At 38.1% G+C, this 24,046-nt stretch overlaps 1 protein-coding gene across 2 annotated transcripts; it reads right to left on the minus strand.

Moving 5' to 3' along the window:
• Nucleotides 1-5,972: 5,972 nt before the first annotated feature.
• ntn5 (netrin 5) lies at nucleotides 5,973-23,661 on the minus strand. Of its 2 annotated transcripts, XM_055197839.2 has the most exons (8): nucleotides 23,486-23,659; nucleotides 16,786-17,755; nucleotides 16,386-16,710; nucleotides 16,050-16,238; nucleotides 14,159-14,308; nucleotides 11,236-11,289; nucleotides 8,921-9,001; nucleotides 5,974-7,656 (listed from the first exon to the last, which is right to left on the minus strand). In XM_055197839.2, exons 2-8 carry the CDS (start codon nucleotides 17,740-17,742, stop codon nucleotides 6,995-6,997), a joined length of 2,418 nt encoding a protein of 805 aa, XP_055053814.2. In that variant the 5' UTR covers nucleotides 17,743-17,755; nucleotides 23,486-23,659; the 3' UTR covers nucleotides 5,974-6,994. The 2 variants fall into 2 exon arrangements, with proteins under 2 accessions (XP_055053809.2, XP_055053814.2); XM_055197834.2 differs by having other exon boundaries at nucleotides 5,973-7,656; nucleotides 16,386-17,755; nucleotides 23,486-23,661.
• Nucleotides 23,662-24,046: the final 385 nt, after the last annotated feature.

Raw genomic sequence — 24,046 nt, forward strand, 5'->3', positions numbered from 1 at the left:
GCCGGTAACTTACCGTAGATTTAAATTCATGTTTTTTACTGGCAACATTTTGTTCAAAGTTAAATGAACATGAAATATTTACAAGTCTTTGTCTTAACAGAGTAAAACTAAAAAACAGCATCAAGAAAAACATTCTGGAAAACAAAATCTGAAGCAAAAAACAGAGAAAGGTTGATGATGATTTCGGGTTCCCAGAATGCTTTGCACGAGGCTGTTATTGTATAGTTTTATTCTGTAAAGATAAAGACTTGTTAATATTTCAAATTTATTTAACTTTGAACAAACTCTTGCCAGTAAATAACATAAATGTAAATCTACGGTAAATTACCGGCAACCCAGCTGCAATAACATTGTAATTTCTACTGATTTTTTTTTACAGTGTATTCTTTTACAATGTCATTTTTTTTAAGTGATCTTAGATTATTCATCCATCTAAAAATCCTCCAGACCCTTATGTTGCTGCTCTCTCCTCTTGAAGAGTTTGGTTCCAAAACGAGATAACTCTATTTGCATTTTAAATCAAAACAAACCAACTGCAGATAATTAGAATTTTCGAAAAAAAAAAGTTATCCCGTTTTGGAACCAAACTCTTTTACAATTATAGTTCAAGTCAGGGAACTGCATAGCTATGACAGAACCTTGATTTTATGTTCAGTGACCCATTTTTTATTCATTTAGATGTTTGTTTTCAACCAATGTCTTGATGGAAGATTTAACTGCGACCAATTATACGATTTCTACCTGAGCAAGTCAGGTTTTGACTTTTATATCTGGTATTTGATATAATCCATGCTGTCAGATATGACTTGCAGTGGATGGTAAAATGCGGAGACAATCATATCTCTTTCACTTTTTCTTTTATTGGTCACTTGGTGTTTGATCATAATAATTTGGCAAAAATCCGTAAAATAACAGTATTTGGCTGCAGAACTTTTAAAGAAAACATCTGTGAAATTATTGTTTTTGGACATCATTGAAATTAAAAAAAAAATACTTTAATTTTAGGGTTTTTGTTTGGAAACCGCTGCTGCCAGTCATTTGACCGTTTCTCTGACGATTTTTTTACTGTGTGTGTGTGTGTGTGTGTGTGTGTGTGTGTGTGTGTGTGTGTGCGTGTGTGTATTCACTGTAAAAATTCCTTGTTGCACTTAAATGTTTAAGTTTAATCAACTTGAAATTACAATTAATTTCAACTTTCTTGACTAGTGAGGAGTTTATATAAATTATAAAAAATTGAAATAACTTAAAAAGCTAATTTAACGTAATTTTGTATTATTTATAACAACTCCTTATTAGTCAAAAAAGTTTAAATTAATTCTAAATTCAAGTTGACTAAACTTAAAAGTTTAAGTGCAACGGGATTTTTTTAACGTATATACATTATAATAAAGTATATATAGAAATATAAAAAACATGTTAAATTTGCAAAATATAGTCTATAATATTTCTTCCTTCTACAACTTTTTGGATATTTCCATGTATGCTGGAATAATATTTATTATGATACATGTAATCTATCATGTTGAATGACTAAATATCACATAGAAAATCTCAGAAAAAGCATACAGTTTTTAGTAGGCTATGAATTCCTTCATGTTTTTATTTAGATGCTTATTACAATTTTCCAGAAAATTATTGTAACAATTTCTATCACTTATCATCTAATAAAAATATTGTATTACATAAGTGCTTAATAGTACGATTACAATCAAACAATGCATATGGTTAAACGGTGTATAAAGCAATAAATATAATGACTTGATTGTTTTTGCAGTTGGTGTTGCTAATGCATTTTGCAATACCATGTATTCTATATTTTATAAACCTCTTTATGATGTGTCTTTACTGCTTGTAATAATATCTATGTATTGTCAGGCTGCTTTGCAACAATGCAATGGCAAAAATGGGAAATGGGAAAAGAGCTATATTTGAATTGAACTGAATGTGTTTTTATAAACGCTTTTCTTTGCTTGACCCACCAATGCAGGATGACAGCACAAAAACTAAGGCTCCTGTATGTATTTTTATTATGGTGAATTTTTATAAAAGACCACTTGGTATCCAAATGAAAAAGCTATGTATTATTTTCATGTGTCTACTATGTCTTTACCATAGTCAGATGTATGTATAGATTCGGTATACATTTGTATGTTGGAATAAGGTACAGTGAATGTACCACAGCTGGCACCGGTTTTATTAGAGGTAAAATGGAGCAGGAATCTTGTTGCCATGGATGTAGTGTGTTCATACAGTATGAGCGTCATGCATGCAAGAGATCAACTGGATTGACCTCCTCACTCTCAGGTTAACAGAAGCAGTGTGTGTATCTGGTTTCCTTGCGCCTGTATGTGTATGCGTGTATGATTCAGACAAGAGCGTGCTGGCAACATGTTCACAAAGGATTATTAAACACTGAGGGTCAATTTATGGTGTCATTACTCACGCTGGAAGACAAAAAACAGGAAGGAGAATGAGTGCAGTATAGGTTGTTGAACTTCGTCTCTTACAGTACACCAGGCCTCATGTCTCGTAAAATTACCCCCCTACCAACCAGTAAACATAGAAAATTTGCTTTTGGTGGGGTTTAGGACACTGGGTTGGGGTGTTCTTATATTTAAAAGAACTTAATAAGAATTTCATGTACTGAAACGTACAGGTGAGTAAAAACATTTTGTGTCTCACGTGTCCAAAACATCACACATGTCATGTATCAAGACATCTCACAACTGTGTGTCTAAGAGGACTCAGATAGTGTTAAGAGTGTGCTATCTGATATGCACACTTGGCTGGTAGTCAAAATAGAGGACATGTGGATATTAGAGCACAAGAATTAAGTAAGACTTCCTGCCATGTTATTCATAAGGCAAGCAGAGGGCAGTTTGATTCTTCAAGCTGTGGGAGATTTCTTACACTAAATTAACTGTCATCAGTCAGGCAGACAGGAAAGCTGGGAACAGGTGTTTCCTGTGCAAACAAAGCAGGTGCATCATTGCCTGTTTCGGTTGCTTTTCACACTCTGCTCATTTGTCTTTTCATCATCCAGATTCACATGCGCAACTTTATTGACTTTTGGGCTTTGAAATAATCTTGCTAATCTTTATTCTTTAAATATTTTATTTTAACATTTATGAAATGAAATCTACAGTATATAGTAAAGGGGGGTATAAAGGTATTTCACGCATTCTGACTTATTAACATGGTTTAAGAGTTGGATTCAGTGTTCGGATAATGTCATAGATTATGGGGGTCGCCTAACTGTGGTTTCACACCAGATGCGAGTTTAACGATTTGCGCGAGTAGATTAGTCTACATACAAAGTCAATGCAAAGGCGCGATCAGACGCATCGTCATGTGGGGCGCTGCCAATGACGCGATTTGGGTGGTGCGTTTGCAGCGAAAACATGCGCTATTCGCCTCAAAATATTCAACTCAAGCTAAAAATTCGTATGTCACGAAGTTAAATCCTGCGAGTAATCTAGAGTGAGTAACGTGATGCCCTGGGTTTGGTGTGTACGTAGGATAACTGTGGGTTCACACCAGAAGCGAGTTCAACGATTTGCGCAAGTAGATTACATACAAAGTCAATGCAAAGACGCGATTAGACGCATCCTCGCGTGGGGCGATGCGAATGACCCAATATGGGCGGTGCGTTTGCCGCGAAATCACATGCTTTTCGCCTCAAATGCATCTCTGCCCAAGTTGAAAATATTCAACTTGTACGAAAAATTCACATGACACAAAGTTAAATCCCGCGAGTAATCTAGAGCAGGGGTCCCCAACCTTTTTACACCACGGACCGGTTTCAGCTTTAAAAAAAATTGCGGATCGGGGGTGAGGTTGGGGGTGGGGGGATTGGTTCGCTGAGTTGCTGTTCGAACAAAGTGCTGAAAATCCTCCTTTGCAAAATGTATAGCATTTAAAACGGATGTAAAGATCAAAGAACCATGCATGCATTAGGAAAATTAATAATTGTTTTATTTATAGTATTTTTTTATACGTGTAAAACCATATTTTGCCAGATTTTTTTCAGGATGTTCTTCCGACCCAGTGGCAACTTGTCCACAACTCAGTACTGGGTCGCGACCCGGTGGTTGGGGACCTCTGATCTAGAGCGAGTAACGTGATGCCCCGCATTTGGTGTGTACGTAGCATAAGCCCCACCAACCCCCTGTCATTATAGGGTCGCAATAATTTCACAAAGTAATGCTGCGTTCAGACCGCGGTAGAGGCGTCAAGCGCGAGTGATTTCAATGTTAAGTCAATGTAAAGATGCATTGATGCGAGGTCTCGTGGCTCGAATGAGGCATTTAGCCCGGTGCGGTAGATGCGATTCCGCCTCATTCGTTCATCTAGTTCGCACGAATGGCGCGAATTGAGTGTTGCCGCGGGAAACGCGTGAGTTGAAAAATTTAAATTTTGGCGGAAAAACGCACCATGTTAACCAATCAGGAGCTTGCTCTAGTAGTGACGTGATTACAGGAAGCGAGCGGAGTCACAGAAGCCCCTCCCATGACACAAATACATTTCCGCGTGAATGTCTCGATGACTAGAATTTCACGCGTGAATGAAGAAAGTAAACTCAAAATGTTCAAACAGCAAACTAGACACGGTAGACGCGAATTTGATGCCTCAAACGCGGCTGGTGTGAACCCATGGTAAGATGTGATCCTGGTTAAACATTTTTTGTTGATCCTGGATCAACGTTTAATAAAACAAAAACAATTACCCTTAACTCAAAACCTTTCAATTTTTTACCCCTCAAATTAGTGTGAAATAATCGTTTGAGAAGAATTTTTTAAAAGCCCCTAACCCAATCCTAAATCTAAATCCAACAATCTGTTTACAATCTGAGTACATTTATTTCATACAGAAATCTTTTGGAATAGTTTATTGCGAAATTGGGACAAATAATGGACAGTATCGCTTTGTGGCAGCGCATAGCACGAGAATTTTTAAATTCATGTAGTATTTTTAATTTTAATAAAAAAAGGGACCTCCCTAATTTATACTTTTGTGCTTTACAGAGGGGTCCCTCAATAGGAGGTCCGGAATAGAGGTCTTCTTGGGTCCAAAGAAATTAAGAAAATGAACCTACCGCCAGCCACACAATATCGCAAGCGCTTTTTGCAAACAGAAAAGGACATTGACGCACACACGTAAGAGAGTTTGGGTCTTCTCGGGTCCGTTTGGCAAAAACACATTCATTTTAAATTACCCAAGACCCGATGCCGCTATTATTGTACCCGACCTGTGTATGAGGCACATGTGAAACTTTTAGACCCGAACCCGATCGGGTCACAGGTCGGACCTCGGGTTTTCAGATCTAAGTGGACCCGTGAAGACCTCTAGTCCGGAACCATCCCAGCCCCCCCTCAATCTGAACACTGGTTGGATTTCTCATGCTAAACATAAGCAAAGTGTTGGACATAGCAGTTGAACATATGACAGAGTATTTCTGTGCCAAATGCACTTAGCCAGGGTTCGTACAAGTTTTCGAACATGAGAGATTCATATGTAACAACCTTGCTTTATTTCTTTTATAGGCAATTTCACTGCAGGAAGTACAGTGGAAGTCCTTATATGGGCAATTTAACCAAAATAGCTCATGCACACACCAGCCAAAAGGGGAATGTCACCCGAGAAGTGTGGTGTTGTTTGTGAGGGAAATTTAAGCTTGTTCAGCTTCCCAAAGCACTATGGAAACAATAGATATAGTTTGTTTATCTGGGGTAGCAGTAAAGTTGTGCTTGTGTTTATTTAACACTGGATTTTGCTGAAATGGGGCGGTCCCAGTCGTGTCAGGAGTCGCAGGCGGTAAGTAAAACTGCATCAAATGTCGGTACGCCTCCAGGAGCTCGATTTTATTGGGAAGTTACTAAACACTCTTTGGATATGAAGGATGTAATACTAATCTATAGGTACTCAAGATTAACATGAGATATTCAGAAAGAGTGGGTGTTATGTGAGATTTAAATAAACAACATCAGCATGCATGTTTTTTTACATTGTTTATTATGAGGTAGAGTGTTTTGTAAATCTGAAGAAAAACTCTGATACACAAATATTTATATCATTTACATGTTGAATAAAAGATCACAAATGCCCCCAGAATGTACAAAAACATTTCTAAATTGTGAAAGCATAATTCAGTCTGACATATTTCACATTTTACTCCCTTCATTACCTAAATCAACATCAACCGAGCATATAGGGTAAAAATTTCAGACCTGAAAACATCGTGTCTCAAACAAAAAGCACATATTTGATTGTCAAACTTAAAATAAACTGTGAATGTGAGCTACCATTTAGCACAACACAATTGCCTGAGCAGGAAAGCATTTGCATCATAAGTGACCAAAACACAGGGTTCTTTCAGAAGACCAAAATCACTTTCTGAGCACTGGACAGTTGTCTTGACATGAAAGTAACTGTATGTACCAGTTATCCAAACCTAAATTTGAATATAAGAACACAATACAGTCAGATATTTACAGCATGTAAATATTCAGTGAAATCAGTGGCTCACAAATGGACTGGACTATATAGAGGGATGAGAAAGGAAAATCCCTCAATATCTCTGCACTTGTCTGGGTGGAAGCTCATCCCAAGGTTTTTTCTCAATGTCAAGGAAGAATCCCCGGAAGCCAGAATTTCAAGGATGCTACGTCATCGACATCCGTCGAAGGACTGTTCCAATGTTGAGAATCGTTGGAATTGCAACCAAGGACTGAGTCTTTCATTCGAAAAATATCCCATATACAGGAAAGGATGCATATGTGTATCCTTCACGCTCTTCGCACTCTCAAATTACACACAGTCCTATGCGCGCAATGCCGAAAGCACACCTTTTTACTGACGTAATGACGTGCACTTGCTAGCCTGTTCCATTTCCGTGTTCTCCAAATTCTAAAGAGGAGCCTCGACTAGACTCTGAAGGAAGTGACTTGGAAGGACCAGTCCTTGACATTGAGAAACAGCCCGAGTCTTTCACCCATCAGACAGGTCTCCTGGGTGACCATGTTGGACAAACTGTTGGGTGATGCTCATGCTCATTGGCGTGACTTGAAGTATCCAACAGAGGATCCTTGGTGTTCTCCAATAAATATTGTGGAGAGGTAGATGTGGAATATCTATTTTCAGCCTTATGGTCCTCTTTTTGCTCAAGATCCCTTATTGTATTTGTGCTTTTTCCATGTAAGTTTTTGTGTTTATGTATTGTGTGTGTATGTCTATGTGCTTCAGACTGCAGTTTCTCGAGATGTGGGGGTGTGTATTCCTCATACGATTTCTGCTCAGGGTGTTTCTCTGTGGTGCTGTTTCCTTGTGGGCACTTTCCCCTTGTGTCCTGCCCACGAAAGCCTCTTAATTTTGGGCTCCAGTGTTCCCGCCACTGCAGGGCCATTGTCGTGCGATCCGCAACTAATCGCCTCTCCTCAGGGACCCAACTCCGCCCACTTTCCTCTGCACCAATCAGAAGAAAGCTTCGGCCCACCTGAAGTGCAGGGCAGCCACAGCTCAGGTCCCGGTCAGGAACCCAGAGAGCCTGAAGGCCTCGCTTTACATGGGTCAAACCGGTGCGAAAAACCGTCTGGACCAACACAGAAAACTGCCACCAGGGACCGGAGCGTTCTTTACCTTTCACCTGCACCTTTAGCACTGAACCAAAGTATTACAGAAAACATAAAGATAGTTATTATTGATCCTCTTTTATTTTAAATACATTTTCAGAAGATGTAATGGCTATATTGGGTCTAAGAAAGGCCGATTTATCCTTCCGCTCTGAGACATGTGTAGCTTACTCTATTGTGCACCTCGCCAGAAATAAACTATGTATAACCAGACTGCAACAGCTGTGATTGGTTTGCTTTAAATACAAACCCTCACTGAGAGGCGCGAGTAAGATTGAATCTGACACCCACTGACTCATTCCTTATTTTGTTCGATAAGACTCCTTGAATCTTTTCACTTACTTTCAAGGACACATCTGATCTCTTTATTTCGATCGCAATGCATCAGCATTTATTTAAATCATGTTTATGTATATGTGTATCATATTATGGTGAGGAAGGTGATGATACCCAACAAATCCCCCGGATTATAACAATGCCCACTGGATGCCGACAAGTACCATTTTAGCTGTGTACTTGCTGAAGGATGTACTCACACTAATAGAGCAAACCGCTAAGCCTAACTTAGCAATGTTTTAAATAACCTTATAGATTTATTCAATTTAGTTACATTACTAATTGAATTGAAATTTAACAGCTCGCTCTACATGCAATGCATTGTGCACTGCAAAAAAAGACTTTTACTTAGTTGTCTTGTTTTCAGAACAAATATCTAAAAATTCTTAAACCAAGATGCTCCCTCCCGATGAGCAAAACGACCCAAGAAAACAAGTCTAGTTTTTAGACCAAAAATATAAAATTTAAGTGAATTTGTGCATAAAACAAGCAAAAAATCCGCCAATGGGGCTTTTTAAATTTGGTGTTTAAAAAAAATGTTTAAGATTTTTTTGCTTACCCCATTGGCAGATTTTTTTTTGCTTGTTTTATGCACAAATTCACTTAAATTTTATATTTTTGGTGTAAAATCTTATTTAAAGACTTATTTTCTTGGGTCGTTTTGCTCATCAAGAATAAGCATCTTAATTTAAGAATTTTTTGATATTTTTACTGAAAACAAGACAAAAATACTAATACATTCTTTCTTAAAAATAATTTTTTGCTGTGTAGAAGCACCTGGGACCAAATTATAGCACTTGGAAAAAGTCTGATTTTCATGATATGTTCCCTTTAAACACTTAATTCAAGAAACATTTTCTCACCCCATTGGCAGATGTTTTTGTTTGTTTTAAGCACAAATTACATCTTGATATTTGTACTGAAAGCAAGACAAAAATACAGTATATGATACATACCATAGTCTTTGAGGCAATATGTTTCTAAATTCATTTTGACTTTAGCTTGGGAAGGTGGACAATAGGAAAGACACTCCTCACCTGTTGAAGAGGACATAGAAACAATAACAAAAAATAAATATTTAACAATATAACAATAAAGTAAAAAACATTACGATTTAATAACTCAAATGAATCCAGTGTAGGCACATTCATTTTAAGTTACAGTTTGTAAAAAACAGTATCAATCTCATCCATTAGAAAGATATATATTTTGCCGCCAAAATCAGTACTGGTCAGTATTAAAAAGTACATTCTTAATATTACGCAAAATCCAATATCCGCCATGTTATTCTGTCATCTTTTCTCCTTTTTTCCCCAAACCATGATAAAAATCACCACTCCTTTTCTGCAGAATGCAATAAATCCGCTCAACAAATCACAGCACACCATCAACGCATTATAAACAATAATGGCTGCATGTTGAATTCACAAGGAATCCTAGTTTTCCTCATCTACTTTGTACTTCATGATCAACAAACAAACAAACAAAAACAAAATAATTAGGGATCCACCAATATGGATTTTTTTTGTGCCGATGCCGATACCGATTTTTGTTTCATCAGCCTTAGCCGATGACCGATACAGGCTGCCGATTTTTCTTGAGCCGATATTTGGAGCCGATACTGCTTTTGCTCACTCAATTTACATCATAAAAATGGCACGACGACACCATATGTCTCAATTTAAAAAAAATATTGAACTTAAAAAAAAATATATATTTAAAAAATAGTAAAAACGGGTGAGGGTGCTATGAAACCATGAACTGCACTTTCCACAAAAATGAGGAACTATCAGCAAAGGATACTGATTTCTAGCACTTTACTACTACAAATATATATAGAGATGAGAAATAAAAACCCGCTTTGTGCAGCTATGATCCGCTGTTAGGCCGAGCTTTCGATGTTGTCATGGAAAGGTTGGTTGTTTTTAGTCACATACCCAGCAATCGCTTGCGGCTTCCAGCACTCTGTATATAAATAATGCTGGAAAAATCGGCGAACACAGCAGCCACATATCGGCCGATGCCGATACACATAAAACCCGCAAATATCGGCCCGATATATCTGTCTATCACTAAAAATAATACTTTTGATGGCATTGATAAACCTGTGGTGGTCTTAAAAATAATTTACGTGAGAGGCACTCGGACGAAGGAAAATGTCGGCTGTTGCTTGTTCTCACATGACAGCATCAAGCTTCTGTCATGCTAACACATTGACCGCAGGGGATCTTATCAAAAATGTCAATTATTTTACTCAAAGCCAACGGAAATTGAGTGGGACCAAAACATTTTACAGCTGATTGCTTTAAAAATGATTCAGTGACTGACGACGCCCCAAGTATAACAGCAGCAATGACAGTGTTCTTAATATGACAAAGTAAGTGTTTTGATTAATGCCATTAATGTTATTTTTTTTTAATCAGTGTACACCACTGTTCAACTAAATGAATATAACATGGCAAAGATGAATGCACATTTATATATTGATTCAATAGATTTATAGCATTTTGAAAAAAAAGAATCAGTTTTTATAATAAATAATTGATCAAATTATGAATTTGAATTTTTAATGTTATTATAACCTAAAGATGCTATGTGAAAGTTTGTAACAGAAAATAGTGGTTTTCATTTTGTCACTTTCTTGGTATAGAAAACGTTTTGACCGAAATTCGTCAAAATGGATTTATTGCGTTTTGGAACCAAACTCTTCATATATATATATATCTGCTGAATCCTGCAGAGAGCAACATCTGGTCAGTCTGCTTTTCAATACAGGTCACAGTGATGTGTGTGAAATCAATCAACAGTAATGGACTGCTGTGCTAAAGTGCTTTTAAAGATACTGGCAAAGCGGCTGTTGCAGGTATATGTTACAATAATCAGGGTTTACTGTACTTTATTCTGTTGCTGCCAACAGTGTATGTTTTACCCATAACCTGAATCTACTTTACGTTTGGACATGGTGAATTTTTTTATACAAATGGCATTGAGCTAAGGAGTGTGGTATTTCCTAAATTCACGATGGCAGTCGCTATTTTAATCTTATTTAAAGTAAATATCATTTCCAGGTAAATAATTTCATTACAACGTATAACGGGGCCCATTGTAGAGTAACAACTGCACACATTTGATCCACAAGGGGGCAGTAAATCCCAACTGTTCAGACTAATCACGTTTCGATAGAGATAAACTGTGCACCTGACCTAAAATAAAATTATAATAAATAAAGCAAGTTAAAAGAAAAATCAAAACCAGCATCTTGTACCCTTACCAATACTGTACTGGGGCTGGAAAACTGCAGTCGGGGGCGCAACCTCCTGAATACCTGAATGAACAACAGAAAGAAGATGAGGGTCTCATTAAATTACAGCAAGCAGTGACAAGTTTATTTGTGTGCCTTTCATTTTGTCCTTCCTCTTTTTCGCACCTCCGCTGCGGGTGACTCATTCTAATCCCTGTGGTGGCTCATTAGAGCATACTTGCCATTTGTGTGTGTGTATGTTTGGGTGGGAGAATAAGGACAGTTGTGCTGTCACCGCATTTTGCCCTATTGTCCCTTAGTGTATCAGGAATGTTTCTGACAAAAACAAGTGTATGTTTGTCAGTGTGTGCATGTGTGTGGTCTTCTCAAGGGTCAATAGGGCCACCTATCAGTAAGCTCTCTGTCACACACATACACATACTTACTGACCATGATAGGTCTGCAGTGCTGGGTCAACCATATATTACCCATGACTTCTGTACTTCTGCCCACATCTCTTGACACAACTGGGACACTGACACTTTATACTCCTCCAACCCCCCCGACTCTCTAAACTCCTTTGGCAATAACTCATATCAAACGTCAAAGCCTTAATGCTTGAAATGCTTCATTCAAAAAGATACATGTTTGAGACATGTGTTTTAATGTTTGTGGGCTTAGCAGAGTTTAGTAGGCTGTGAGAGCTGCCAGGGTTTGTGGATATACGGGCCTGCTAAAAAGTGAAAGTTATTGCAAAAGACGCGATAAAGCGTTTACACGGATAACATGAGACTTCCTGGTCAATGTTATCCAAAATAAAGACCCCCCACAAACCCTGTTACGTGCTAATAATATCTGAGCCCTGGTTAACTTTGCCTGTGATAAACGATGGCTGCTTCATGAGAGGTGGCAAACGGTGCGATGGTGCCTCTTGTGTTTTTAGCTGCCTGCTGCTTGCCTTTGGTGGAGGAAAGACGGGACCTCGCGCTATAAATATCTATGTTGAGTCGATCCATGTAGAACAACAAACAAGCTCTTCTATCACTGAGCCGTAACCCATGAAGAATTATGCGTCTGTCGTGCTGGGAGGGACGGTAACTCGGTTGTAGACCGCGACAGGTGCCGCTCGCCACACGGTGTCACTTGATTAGAAAATATAAAAGCTTCTGCGGCTTGTTACGTGAGTTTTAAGAGCCGTGGTATCTGATGGATTATCACTTATTTAAACAGCAGGTACAATTGCAGAGCGAAACGCACAGAAAATCCCCGAAAGCTGTTTGCAATGTTGATGAAAGCAAAGTGACACAGCGGAGAAGATCTAATATTCACAGGAATGAGCAGAATGAGCTACAGAGAGACGTCTACTGAATACGTCACAAACAAACAACTATGATGCCACCGATGATTCAAAGATCGGAAAATAAACAAATACAAAAATTCGATTTAAATTGGATCAAGAGCAGTTGCAATGAAAATACATCTGGTTTAAACAAAACAATAGCGAATCCCAAGAAGGATTAGAAACAGAACTTTACGATGTAGCCAGAAACTTTATTTACACTACCGTTCAAACATTTCGGGTGACTTGACTGAAATGTTTTTCATGATCTTAAAAAGCTCTGAAGGGATCTGTCTGAAATTAATTATGTGGGGAAAAGTTGTGCCAACAAAATAATTTATTTATAAATTCAAAATTGTATTTTCAACAATCCTGTCTTGAACTGAACAATCAAGAATAATAAGAGCCAATAAGAATCCAGAATGAAGGAACTCCCACTTTTTAAGCATCCCAACACTGCTTGATAAAATGCCAAGACTACATTACAAATTTTAGCGGACAGTAGACGACTGCTGTCTGGAAAGGGCGAGTACTTTAAAAATTCTAAAGATTTTTTAAACACTTTGTCACAACAAGTCACAACATAATTAAATATTGATTTCAAGTTTGCTAATATTTAAAAAAGTATATCTGTCTGGTCTGGTCTGTCTGTCTGTCTGTCTGCCTGCCTGTCTATCTATCTATGTACAGTGCAAGACAAATGAAAGCCCGCATAGAGTTTCATGTGTTTTTGACAAAATCTATGCAGGCTTTCATATGTCTTGCACTGAGGAGAGGCTTCTGTTGGGCCACTCTGCCATATAGAGCCCCGACTGGTGGAGGGCTGCAGTGATAGTTGACTTTCTGGAACTTTTTCCCATCTCCCCACTGTATCTCCTGGGCTCAGCCACAGTGATCTTTGGGTTCTTCTTTACCTCTAAAGCTCTTTTCCAACGGTTGCTCAGTTTGGCTGGACGGCCATGTCTAGGAAGAGTTCTGGTGGTCCCAAACTTTTTCCATTTAAGGATTATGGAGGCCACTGTGCTCTTAGGAACCTTGAGTGCGGCAGAAATTATTTTGTAACCTTGGCCAGATCCGTGCCTTGCCACAATTCTGTCTCTGAGCTCCTTGGCCAGTTCCTTCGACCTTATGATTCTCATTTACTCTGATATGCCCTGTGAGTTGTAGGGCTTATATAGACAGCTGTGTGCATTTCCTAATCAAGTCCAATCAGTTTAATGAAACACTCCAGTTTAGTAGTAGAACCATCTCAAGGAGGATCAGAAGAAATGGACGGCATGCAAGTTGAAGGGTCTGAATACGTGATATTTCAGTTTTTCTTTTTTTTTTTAAATAAATTTGGAAAAATTCCTACATGTCTGTTTTTTTCTGTCAAGATGGTGTGCTGAGTGTACATCAGTGAGAAATAAAATTAACTTTTTTGATTTTAGCAAATGTCTGAAATGAACAAAGAGTGAAAAATGTAAAGGGGTCTAAATACTTTCTATCCCCCTTGTATATAAATGAGAAGGTTGACAGTTGAAACTGTCATGTATACCGTATCATAGTTCTGTTTTCGAAATGATGTGCTATTGTAAAAGTGATGAACAGAAGTTGTGGAGGTGCAATACTCACGGATGCAGGGTCGGAGGGGTGAGTGGCCTTGCTTGTACCCAGGAGCACAGCGGTTACATCTCTGACCTGTGACTCCCTCTCTGCACAGACATTGCCCAGTAGACTGGTTGCACCAATGGCCTACTGCACCCATCGGGTGGCACTGACATGCTGGGTAAGAGGGACACAAAAAGAAACCACATTGGCAACACTTTAAAAAATAATGGGTTATTTTTTCCTTCAGAAGAATTTGGGTTAAAACAACCCAGCATGGGTTAAATTACAACCCAGCGGACTGGGCTCATCCCCTTTTAACGCGAGGTTAAAAATAACCCAGAATTTTTAAAGTATATCATTTAAAGGGGACATTTCACAAGACTTTTTTAAGATGTCAAATAAGTATTTGGTGTCCCCAGAGTGCATATGTGAAGTTCTAGCTCAAAATACCATATAGATAATTTATTATAGCATGTTAAGATTGTCACTTTGTAGGTGTGAGCAAAAATGTGCCATTTGGGGTGTTTCCTTTTAAATGCAAATGAGCTGATCTCTGAACTAAATGGCAGTGCCATGGTTGGATAGTGCAGATTAAAGGAATATTCCATTTTCTTAAAAGAAAAATCCAGATAATTTACTCACCACCATGCCATCCAAAATGTTGATGTTCCTCAAAAAGCATAATTTCTTCTCGGCTGAACAAAGAAAGACATCAACACCCTGGATGACATGGTGGTGAGCAAACCATCTGGATTTTTCTTTTAAGAAAATTGACTATTCCTTTAAGGGGCGATATTATCCCCTTCTGACATCACAGAGGGAGCCAAATTTCAATTACTTATATTTTCACATGCTTGTAGTGAATGGAAAACTAAGTTACTGGGTTGATCTTTTACACATTTTCTAGGTTGATAGAATCACTGGGGACCCAATTATAGCACTTAAACTATAAGTCAGATTTTTGTGATATGTCCCTTTTAAACAACAAAAAAGCTTCATATGAGGAAAACTTGAGGACTATATGTGACAGATGTTACATAGCAAAATTATAATTATTAGTAAGTAAGGAACATAGAGCGAGGAAAAAGGAATATGTTAAATGAAAAGTGTGTTGAGACAATTAGTTAAAATAAGAAGGGTATTAATATAGTATTAGTAGAGTTACTGGCATGAAGGGAAACATGACAGAACAAGGTAATACTACACAGAACAGTCAGCTGTGGTTCATGTCCTCAGCTCTAATTCAAGTCCCATTGCCCCCTCAGCAAAAGTTTCCCCATAAAACATATGTGTGATGACTAGAAGACCAGTGAGAGGGGAGCTATGCTTCTCTGCTTCTGCTCAACCCTTGTTCATCCAAACAAAGTTCCAACCGTCCTACAAACATTTATGCACTCTTAAAACGTCAGGCCTGTTTCAACATTAACAAGTGCTAAATCTTTCAGTGCGCAATATTTTTAAACATAATTCTATTGCACTTAATGCAAATATTTAGGTTTGGTGATATTTTTCAGAACATAAGTTAGATTTTGTATACCTTACTTTTAAGTTGCACTTTAAATGACAGGTCAACATGTTGATATACGACATTTACGCACAAGCACAGCGTGTAAACTGATGTTATATTGGGTTGCATTGGATAAAATGTTCTGTGAACATGCCATAGACATGAGAGCAGTCAAAGGGCAAATGTCAATGCACATTCCGATGCTCACAGTGTAGCCATAACATAGACACAGAATACATGCTGCCTTTCACAGCCACACACATCAGACCCAACAGATGGGAAAAGATAAAGAAAACATCTTTTTTGCTATTGAAACAGAGAGAATGATTCGCTCATGTACACACCAGCTTAAACTGGCTTAAAACATCTTGTAACACACAACATACAGACGTGTCGATTGCTACTGACATTGACAGGCCTTGCGATGGCTGAGTGGCTTGCTGTGGTCACGTGTGTATCCGTTCTGGCAAAACTGGCAATGGCGCCCCGTTGTATGATGGCGACACTTCAAACAAACGCCTCCGCTGACTCGTCCAGACTGCTGATACATGGCCATACTGAACCTACACTTAGTAGAATGACCATTACATTCACATGCTGGGACAGAAAAATAGAAGTAGGCAGGATTGATAATGAGAAGGATTGAGATGGCATTTTTGCCAAATTTATTTTAACAATATATCAATACAATATAATTATTAAAACAAAGACAGACCAATAGACACACACTGGCTTATAACTCACGGACGCACGGGTGTGGTTGGCTGGGCGTGGCCCGTTGCCATGGGCGATCATAAAAAAAATGCTCACATACATCACAGTCTGGTCCAGTTGTATGATGCTCGCATTGACACACGGCACGGCCCTGGTTGTCACGACGACAGCGAGAGGCATGACCATTACACTTGCACCTGCCTCCGACCTGAAGGTCGGAAAGGGCGAGAGGGAATTTAGATGGGGCAGAAAGAGCAGATGGGGGCTGGTGTTGAGTCTTTCTTCTTGATTTCGAATGGGACTTTTTTCTTTCTCGATTGTTTCGTCGTCTCCTCAACTCTTGCCCCTTGGAGCCCTGCGGGATATTTAGAGACCAATTACAAGTGCCATCCTGGCATGGCTTCATATTTTCTTTCTTGCGACCCCTCACCTTAATTCTTCCCACTCTATCTTGAGATCCCATCTCCTTACGGGTAACATTGTGTCCAGTTTGCTGTACGTTATTTTTATTCCGATTTCTCTTTGTAGATTTTTCTGTCTTTTTGTCTCGACTAGTTTCCCAAATCTCTGATGTTTTAGTTCCTGAGTCTTTCTCTCCGAACTTCAGTTCTTTCCCTATCCTCCATCTTAAGGAACCTTCCACCTCATTCCGTCTCTCTTCCTGCCTTTTCACTTTATCCACTGTTTGGTTAAATACTATCTTTATGTCGGTAGCAGTCACCCAGTCTTGGAGCCCTGGACTGTAGTCAAAATCAGGTGATGAAGGACGTCCGTCCAAAGTTGAGAAAGCCAGCACAACATTTCCACGATGCTTCTGTAGTGGTCTGTGATCTGAACACAAAGGCTCTGTCTCTTGATGCCGTGTCAAAGCAATCGACTGAGCGGGAAGGCCGAACGTTCCCATACAGTCACTGGAATAAAACTGTAAGGGGCGCCAGCTCTTGCCAAAGTCCATTGACTTTAAAATGGAGATGGAGTAGGATTCCACAGACTCCACCTGTTGACAAAACTGAAGACTAATGTAAGTTATTTCAAAACGTCTGCCCAGCGGAAGAGTGAAAGTCCAATCCCCACCACTTGAGCCTTCAGCAGCCATCCAACATGTCAGATTGTGGGGGTTATGAAGGTCTGTTAAGGTGCTGATGTTTGTCTTAGGTACTTGCTGGAGATCTTCCATAGTCACAGGCACCCCATACGCAGCATTGATGAATTCTGACAGGCAGTGACGCGGACGCCCATCTAGATGGTAGCAGGGGTCATGCGGAGATGTCCAGCTGAGTGGAGACTGAGAGAGAAGAGGTGATAGAAGGGAGAGAGGGAAGAGGGTGAAAAGGAAAAGGTGGTGGAAGGAGATATTCTGGAAAAGAGGGGTATGATATCTGGACATGATGTCATCGAGCCTGTATTGGCAGGGAAGAAGAAAAAGACAGAAAAACATTACATCTCACAGTGAAGGTTTTGTTTACTGATGGATTCATATAAAATGTATGACCCTGTCTGTGAAACCAAGTATCATAATTTTTCGATTTGGAGCAATTATTTCAGTCATTGATTTAAAGTTTTGACATTGCCTTACTCATTCCATACTAAATATAACAAGGTTATATTTACACATCATTTTTTTTACATTATGTAGGATGATTTTATGTAGGGCATTGCATTGTTCATTTTATTAGACCTTGTCAATTCAGAACATCACAGCTCTGCTTTAACTCTTAAAGATTTTACATTCATAATCCAACCAATTGGTGGCATATACATCAGTAAAGGAAGGCTCTCTCTTGACTTGGTCTAGGTCAGTTAATACAAATTTTAAAGATATATTCCTCCTGACATTTCAAGCTGTAAAGAATGAACCGGGCAATTGAGTATGTAAACATGGAGGCACTGCAAGAGATGAGAAAGTGCATGTGGAGCAGCTGGTGCAATATTCCAACCCCTTTCCCATTCATCATATTTATGGCTCTAAACCAGTGCAGATGGGGGATCAAAAATGGAAGAAGCAATATTGAAATGATTCTGTGATCAAGGGAAAGAAAATTGATTTTATCTATAGATTTATATACCTAGTAAATAGCCTATAAATATAGTCAAACTTAAGATTTGTTTTTATTATCATTTTTATTTTAATCTATCAATCTTGTCCAGAATTTGATCATCCTTTGTTAGTTTAGATTTAGTTCTCTCTAAAACATTATTATGTGTGTGAAAAGAGAATGAATGAGAGATAAGGAGAGAACGAAGAGCAGAGAAAGTTAGAAAGATAGAGGAATCAGGATTTGTACTAAGATTGGCAAATAAAATAAAGTGGCAGATTTATAGGCTGAATTCGAGAAATGCATGTACAACTTAAGCCTTCATTCAGCTACTTCCTTTGGCAAGACAGAGTAAGCCTCTACCCGTCTGTTTGCTGGCACATAGTAGGCCCTACTGAAATTCTCTCTGAGAGAGATAGAGAGAGAATCTTTCTCTTCTCAGCCCGTGCATTTATCTGCTGAGAATTGGCAACGCACAAAATCTTTCCTGCAGACATAAGAAACAATGTACTCTGCATGCCAACATATGGGTTTCAGAGGCAGTCAAATGGGTTGAATTTAAAACCAATGGACTACTACTTTCACTGAAACACTGTAAAACTATTCAGTCAGTGCAGTGTTGAACTGTGTTGAACCATTGGAAGTGTACCCTAAACTAACAGATGAACACTGTGTCTGCTAAACATATGTTGAAACTTTTCTTTCCCTTTTTTTCACTCTATCACCTGCCCTAAAAGTTCTGAGAATATTCCTAAATGCCGATGATTGATGACGTCCTAACAAGCGTTTGACATTGACAGCGAAGTCAGCAGGGATGCATAAACGGCCCGCTAGGAGAGAAGAGCAAGGAGAGATTCACGAGAGTAGTCACTTCGCTCAATTAGCCCATAGGCTGAAATATGAGGATCCCTGAGGGAAATGAAGGTCAAAGGATGGTGAGAAGGAAAATCTCTGCCTCTTACAGTGCATTTCACTCCCTGTATTTATTATTTTTTAGTCTGTGTTTTATAATTATTTTTAGATATAAAAAATATGAACATTAAACATGTTCGTATGAGTTTGTCGATTGTCTGGTGATGATAAACGGTCAACCGTGGCACTGTCCAACCTTCTTCCCCGCCATAGCGCATTCCCGGGATACAGTGTTCGGCTCGCGATCATTCCTCACATGTTGCAACGTGCCCCAGGGGAAAACTGAGAACACTGTGAAAAACTCATCCGCATTAATTGATCGGTTGATTAATTGAATCTCAGCTTTCAGACAGACAGCAATATATCTTAGAACGATGCGCGAGAGCGCAAGATGGGAAAGTGAGTGTGGAGATATTCGCGGCTGTGGTAAGACAAAAAGTGCGAGATTCGAGTAGGGAAGGTTTTATAAACTCTTCAAATGATTTGTATTTGCTTCAATAAATTGACACAATTCAATGTACAATTTCAATTAACCGTCGTCAACCCCATATAGCCTAACAAATTCAGGATCCTGTCGAGTCTAGCACCAGAAACCTTGACACAGTTTCCACAATTTGCTTTTTCTTTAAATTCACATTCTGCGTTGTAGGATCAACCCGGTGTTATTTCCTGTTTATACAAAACTAGCTTTGAAAGTGATGTGGTATGATTGATATGTTATCGGAGATTTAAAGAGAAATGAGCGGAAGAGCTTTCTTGTTGTTGCTAACACGAGGCATTATGCGATTGTTAATCAATTGATTTCAGTCATTGATTTCACTTTATTTTCCATCTTTTACATGGCCTTACTCAGTCAATATTAAATATATCAATGTTATATATATTCACATAATGTTCTTTACATTATGTTTGATTTTATTTAGAAATATTTTAATAGATATTTTAGCTGGGTTTTCAAAGGCAGGGTCACATATATGTGCAGGCCTAAACAGACTATTTTGATAAGATATTGTTAACCTAAGTTTAAAATGTGTTCACATACAAGCACGAAATTATTGGGAGAGAAGTCAGCAGTGTCGACTCTAATTTTAGTTGACTTTATTATAGCCACGTGTGAGCCTAAAAAATACCCGATGACAACCTTGATCATGACACTGAGTCTCTTCCTCGTTAGCGATCGAGTGCTTTAGCCTAAATCCTTAAACATCTATTAGGCTATTATGAAGCACGCCAGGCCATGTTTAAGCCATGACAATCTTTTCATGGTTTTTAAGTTGACATTTTTTTTTACGTTGTTGTAGGCCTATGTTAGACGAATAAATGACCAAATAATGTTAACTTTGTCACAGAAATACAAGTTGCATTTGGTTAAAGTTTATCAGAATGAAATATACACATGTTTGTATTTTTAAAACTTGCAAAATTGATTTAGAACGTAATAAAATGAAATATAACTTTTTTCTTGTATATTTAGTTATTTAACAAAATACCTCTGTGCATAGTGCTGCTCATCGCGTAGCTACTAAAGTTTGTGTATGTCTTAACAGATGAGAAAAATTTGGCCTGCTTAATTTTTTTTACATTCTTCGTCATGGAAGAGAGTTCCTGTTCAAGGTTATAGTGAAGCCATGACAAGCGATCCCTGAGGTAGCCTACGCCGTGAGATGCACGTTAATGAAATTATTTGATTTAAATGCATGATTCATAACTATTATGTCAATAGTCCCTGTCCATTATTAATTCATCAATCAATGTCTGCTCGAGACACGATTTCCCCAGTCGTTTATAACAAGAAAAGCAGAGCACAGCGAATTTCGCCAAAATAATTCATATTCTTGTGAATCTAAAAAATCTCTCTCTCTCTCTCTCTCACGCGCGCCCGCGTATACACAGATACACACCTGTCTAGCCATGTCGTGGCTGGGAGTACGTAACACCTGTTACTTTCCTGTTAATTTCAAATTGTCCACATAAAATTAAAGCCATATAAAAAGTATAGTGAAACACTGATCCAATGTTATAACATGAGGTCCTCTGTAGAAACCAGTATGTTTTCAACATTTAATATAAGTTATTGTAAATTGATAGCATAAATAAAATGTATGTCTTCATATGCGAAACAAATAAAGTTCTAGTCTAGTTGAAAACGGTTTTAATAACGTTGAGGTATGGTCTCGACTGTGGGTGTTTTATAGTCTTATTCAAGTTACCAAACCAGATGTACCCTGTGCTTATAACATTTTTAAACGAGAATATTGATAGCGCGTCAGCTTACTTGAACATAGGCCTATCTCTAATATGTCCAGGCATGGATAGATTAAATGGGAAAACACATGTAGCCTAAGTATGGAGAGAAAAAAGAAAGAACGCTCTCCCCCACGCTGCGAGTGAAATCATGAAATGTCCCTGCAGGTTTCACTTCAATGTTGAAAAACAGATGCACATGAAATCGCCTTCCGTGATTCCATGCTCCATTTAAGCCAAGCACAACATTCCACGGTGAACCTAGGGCGGAACAATTAGCAAAGGGGGTTTCATCCCATTTAGCCTTAATTAAACTTTTAAATGAAAGTTCACCACGTGTTACAAGAAACACAACAGCGTATCCTCTTGTGCAGTGCGTTGACAGTTTGGCAAACTGATCAATGCAGTCCGTTTGAGATTTTTTTCTGAATTCCATATTCCCACTGCAATATGAATTTGTATTGTGCAATAGGATTTTAATCATATGGGATGTGAACTAAGGCGAACCCTATAATGATCATTTAATGAAAAAGTCCGTTTTATAGAGCTGTAATTACAACCATTCGTGTTTATCAGTTGACCCGACATATGTCACATTATAATGAGACACAAAGTGAGCGCGCTTAAGGAGAACGGAAATTGCATTTTTGTACTAAAACAACGGTTTCGCAGCTGGCCACCTACATGGCCTTAAGCTGTTATTTTTTGGGCTTTAGTTTCCCCCGTTGTTGTACTGCAAGACCTAATTGATTGTGGTTTATTTGAGACATCATTAATTCTCAATAATTAAAAAAAAGAGTCATTTGTGTACGTGAAGCGCTTTTAAAAATAGCTGGACTGCAACAATTATGCACCTTAATAGCACCTAAAAGGCAATTACATCCAAATAACAGATAATTTCAGGTGCACAGTATTCTTTGGAAAAACGTTTTGCTACTAATTCACCCGTGCACGAGATTCTGCCATGAGATTGACCCCACATTGTTCTTAACATCTTTTTTTTCATGTAAATGCGGCCAAATGTAATAATTAATACTGCACAAATATTATTTAATTATTGTTTTAGACGATTTACAGTGAGTAGGAAATTATTTAATTTATCGTTAAATTACGAGTAGCCCTTCGGCAAAACATTACTGTACAATTAACATATCATTCAGTCCATCCGCCACAGCTGTTTCTAAATCATTCACTTGCTTAAATTATCCTTTAGCCCCAGGCCTATGTTTCGTATCGCTTTTTGTTAATTATCTTCACCTTTATTTATACTTTAAATTAGGAAGCATTTTTATTCAAATATGAAAAGTAAAACAATAACACAAGACCAACAACAATAATACTATGATTACTTCTAATATCACAGTAATAATATTAATAATAATAATCACTGAAGTAATAATAATGATTATCACTCTTATTCTGAACTTGGCCTAGTAGTTATTTTCTAAAATTATGCAGGGTGTTTTATGTTAACAACTCTTACTTTTTATTAAAACGAATCTTACTGACATTTTGGCTATTATTAAGATGTCACATCTATATTTATATGAAAAATTATAATGTCAAGTATTTTAGTACTGTAAAATAAATTGACTTGATTAGACTTTGATCAAAAATATACACATCATCAACAAGAACGTTTTTCCAAACAACATTATTTTGTTTTACAACATATTATCTTGTGCTTGAATCTAAAATGATTTGATACCAAAAATCTGACAAAAAACAAATTATTACATAATTTTTATTTATTATTATTTTTTAGAGCTCCTAACTTAATTTAAGCAAATGATCATTTGTTTTTTTAATGTACAGTCTACTTCCGCACCATCATTACTTAAACTAATCAACATTTCAATGTGTTGTTCTAAATTGAAATGATCAATTAATTTTAATCCAGCGACAAAAGCATGTGTTGAAAACAGCAAGGTTACCTACCATGTGCGTGTCAATGCTGTGTTGCCAATATAGCCGCGTCTTAGCTGATCAATAAGTGCACGGCAAGTACAGTAGACAGCAACTCTCAGGGAGCCGCGCGCATTAACAGCTCAAGATCCTTCTGCATTCAGTGCGCCGCGGCAGAGTTACGTATCCCCCTGACGTCAGCTCCTTCTCAAACACTGGACACACATACACTCAAAAACTGAACGCAGTGAGACAGTGCCATTTTAGGCCCTGCATTAGTAACCGTTCAAATGTATGCATAACAACGAAACTGAACCAAACTTGACTTTTTAAACAATTTTGAATGAGCAGCCTATACGATGGCAATTTCTTGTACCTTTGCAAATTTCAATGTGCAATTAAAACAACACCGGGTAACCCCAAAAACGAGACGCTCCCTCTCTGGTGAGGATCTAAAACTGACGCATATGGAAATAGTGAATAAGGGTAAGGCAAGGAGAGAGTAAAAAAAGAACAAGTGAATTGAACGAGAAACAAAAGAAACTTCCCCAGTGCAGTCTAATAAAACTGATTGATGACTTCCCCGGAGGACTG

The sequence above is a fragment of the Misgurnus anguillicaudatus genome, chromosome 21 (assembly GCF_027580225.2).
Source record: "Misgurnus anguillicaudatus chromosome 21, ASM2758022v2, whole genome shotgun sequence".
Classification (NCBI taxonomy): domain Eukaryota; kingdom Metazoa; phylum Chordata; class Actinopteri; order Cypriniformes; family Cobitidae; genus Misgurnus; species Misgurnus anguillicaudatus.

What these genes read in the sequence shown, in the direction of transcription:
- ntn5 (XM_055197834.2), bottom strand. Translation starts at nt 17,742, where the DNA reads ATGTCCAGATATCATACCCCTCTTTTCCAGAATATCTCCTTCCACCAC. An exon ending in CCATCGCAAGGCCTGTCAAT is followed by an intron (nt 14,309 to 16,049) that starts GTCAGTAGCAAT and finishes CCTCTTACCCAG; the next exon opens with CATGTCAGTGCCACCCGATG. An exon ending in CCAGCCCCAGTACAGTATTG is followed by an intron (nt 9,002 to 11,235) that starts GTAAGGGTACAA and finishes CCTCTTCAACAG; the next exon opens with GTGAGGAGTGTCTTTCCTAT.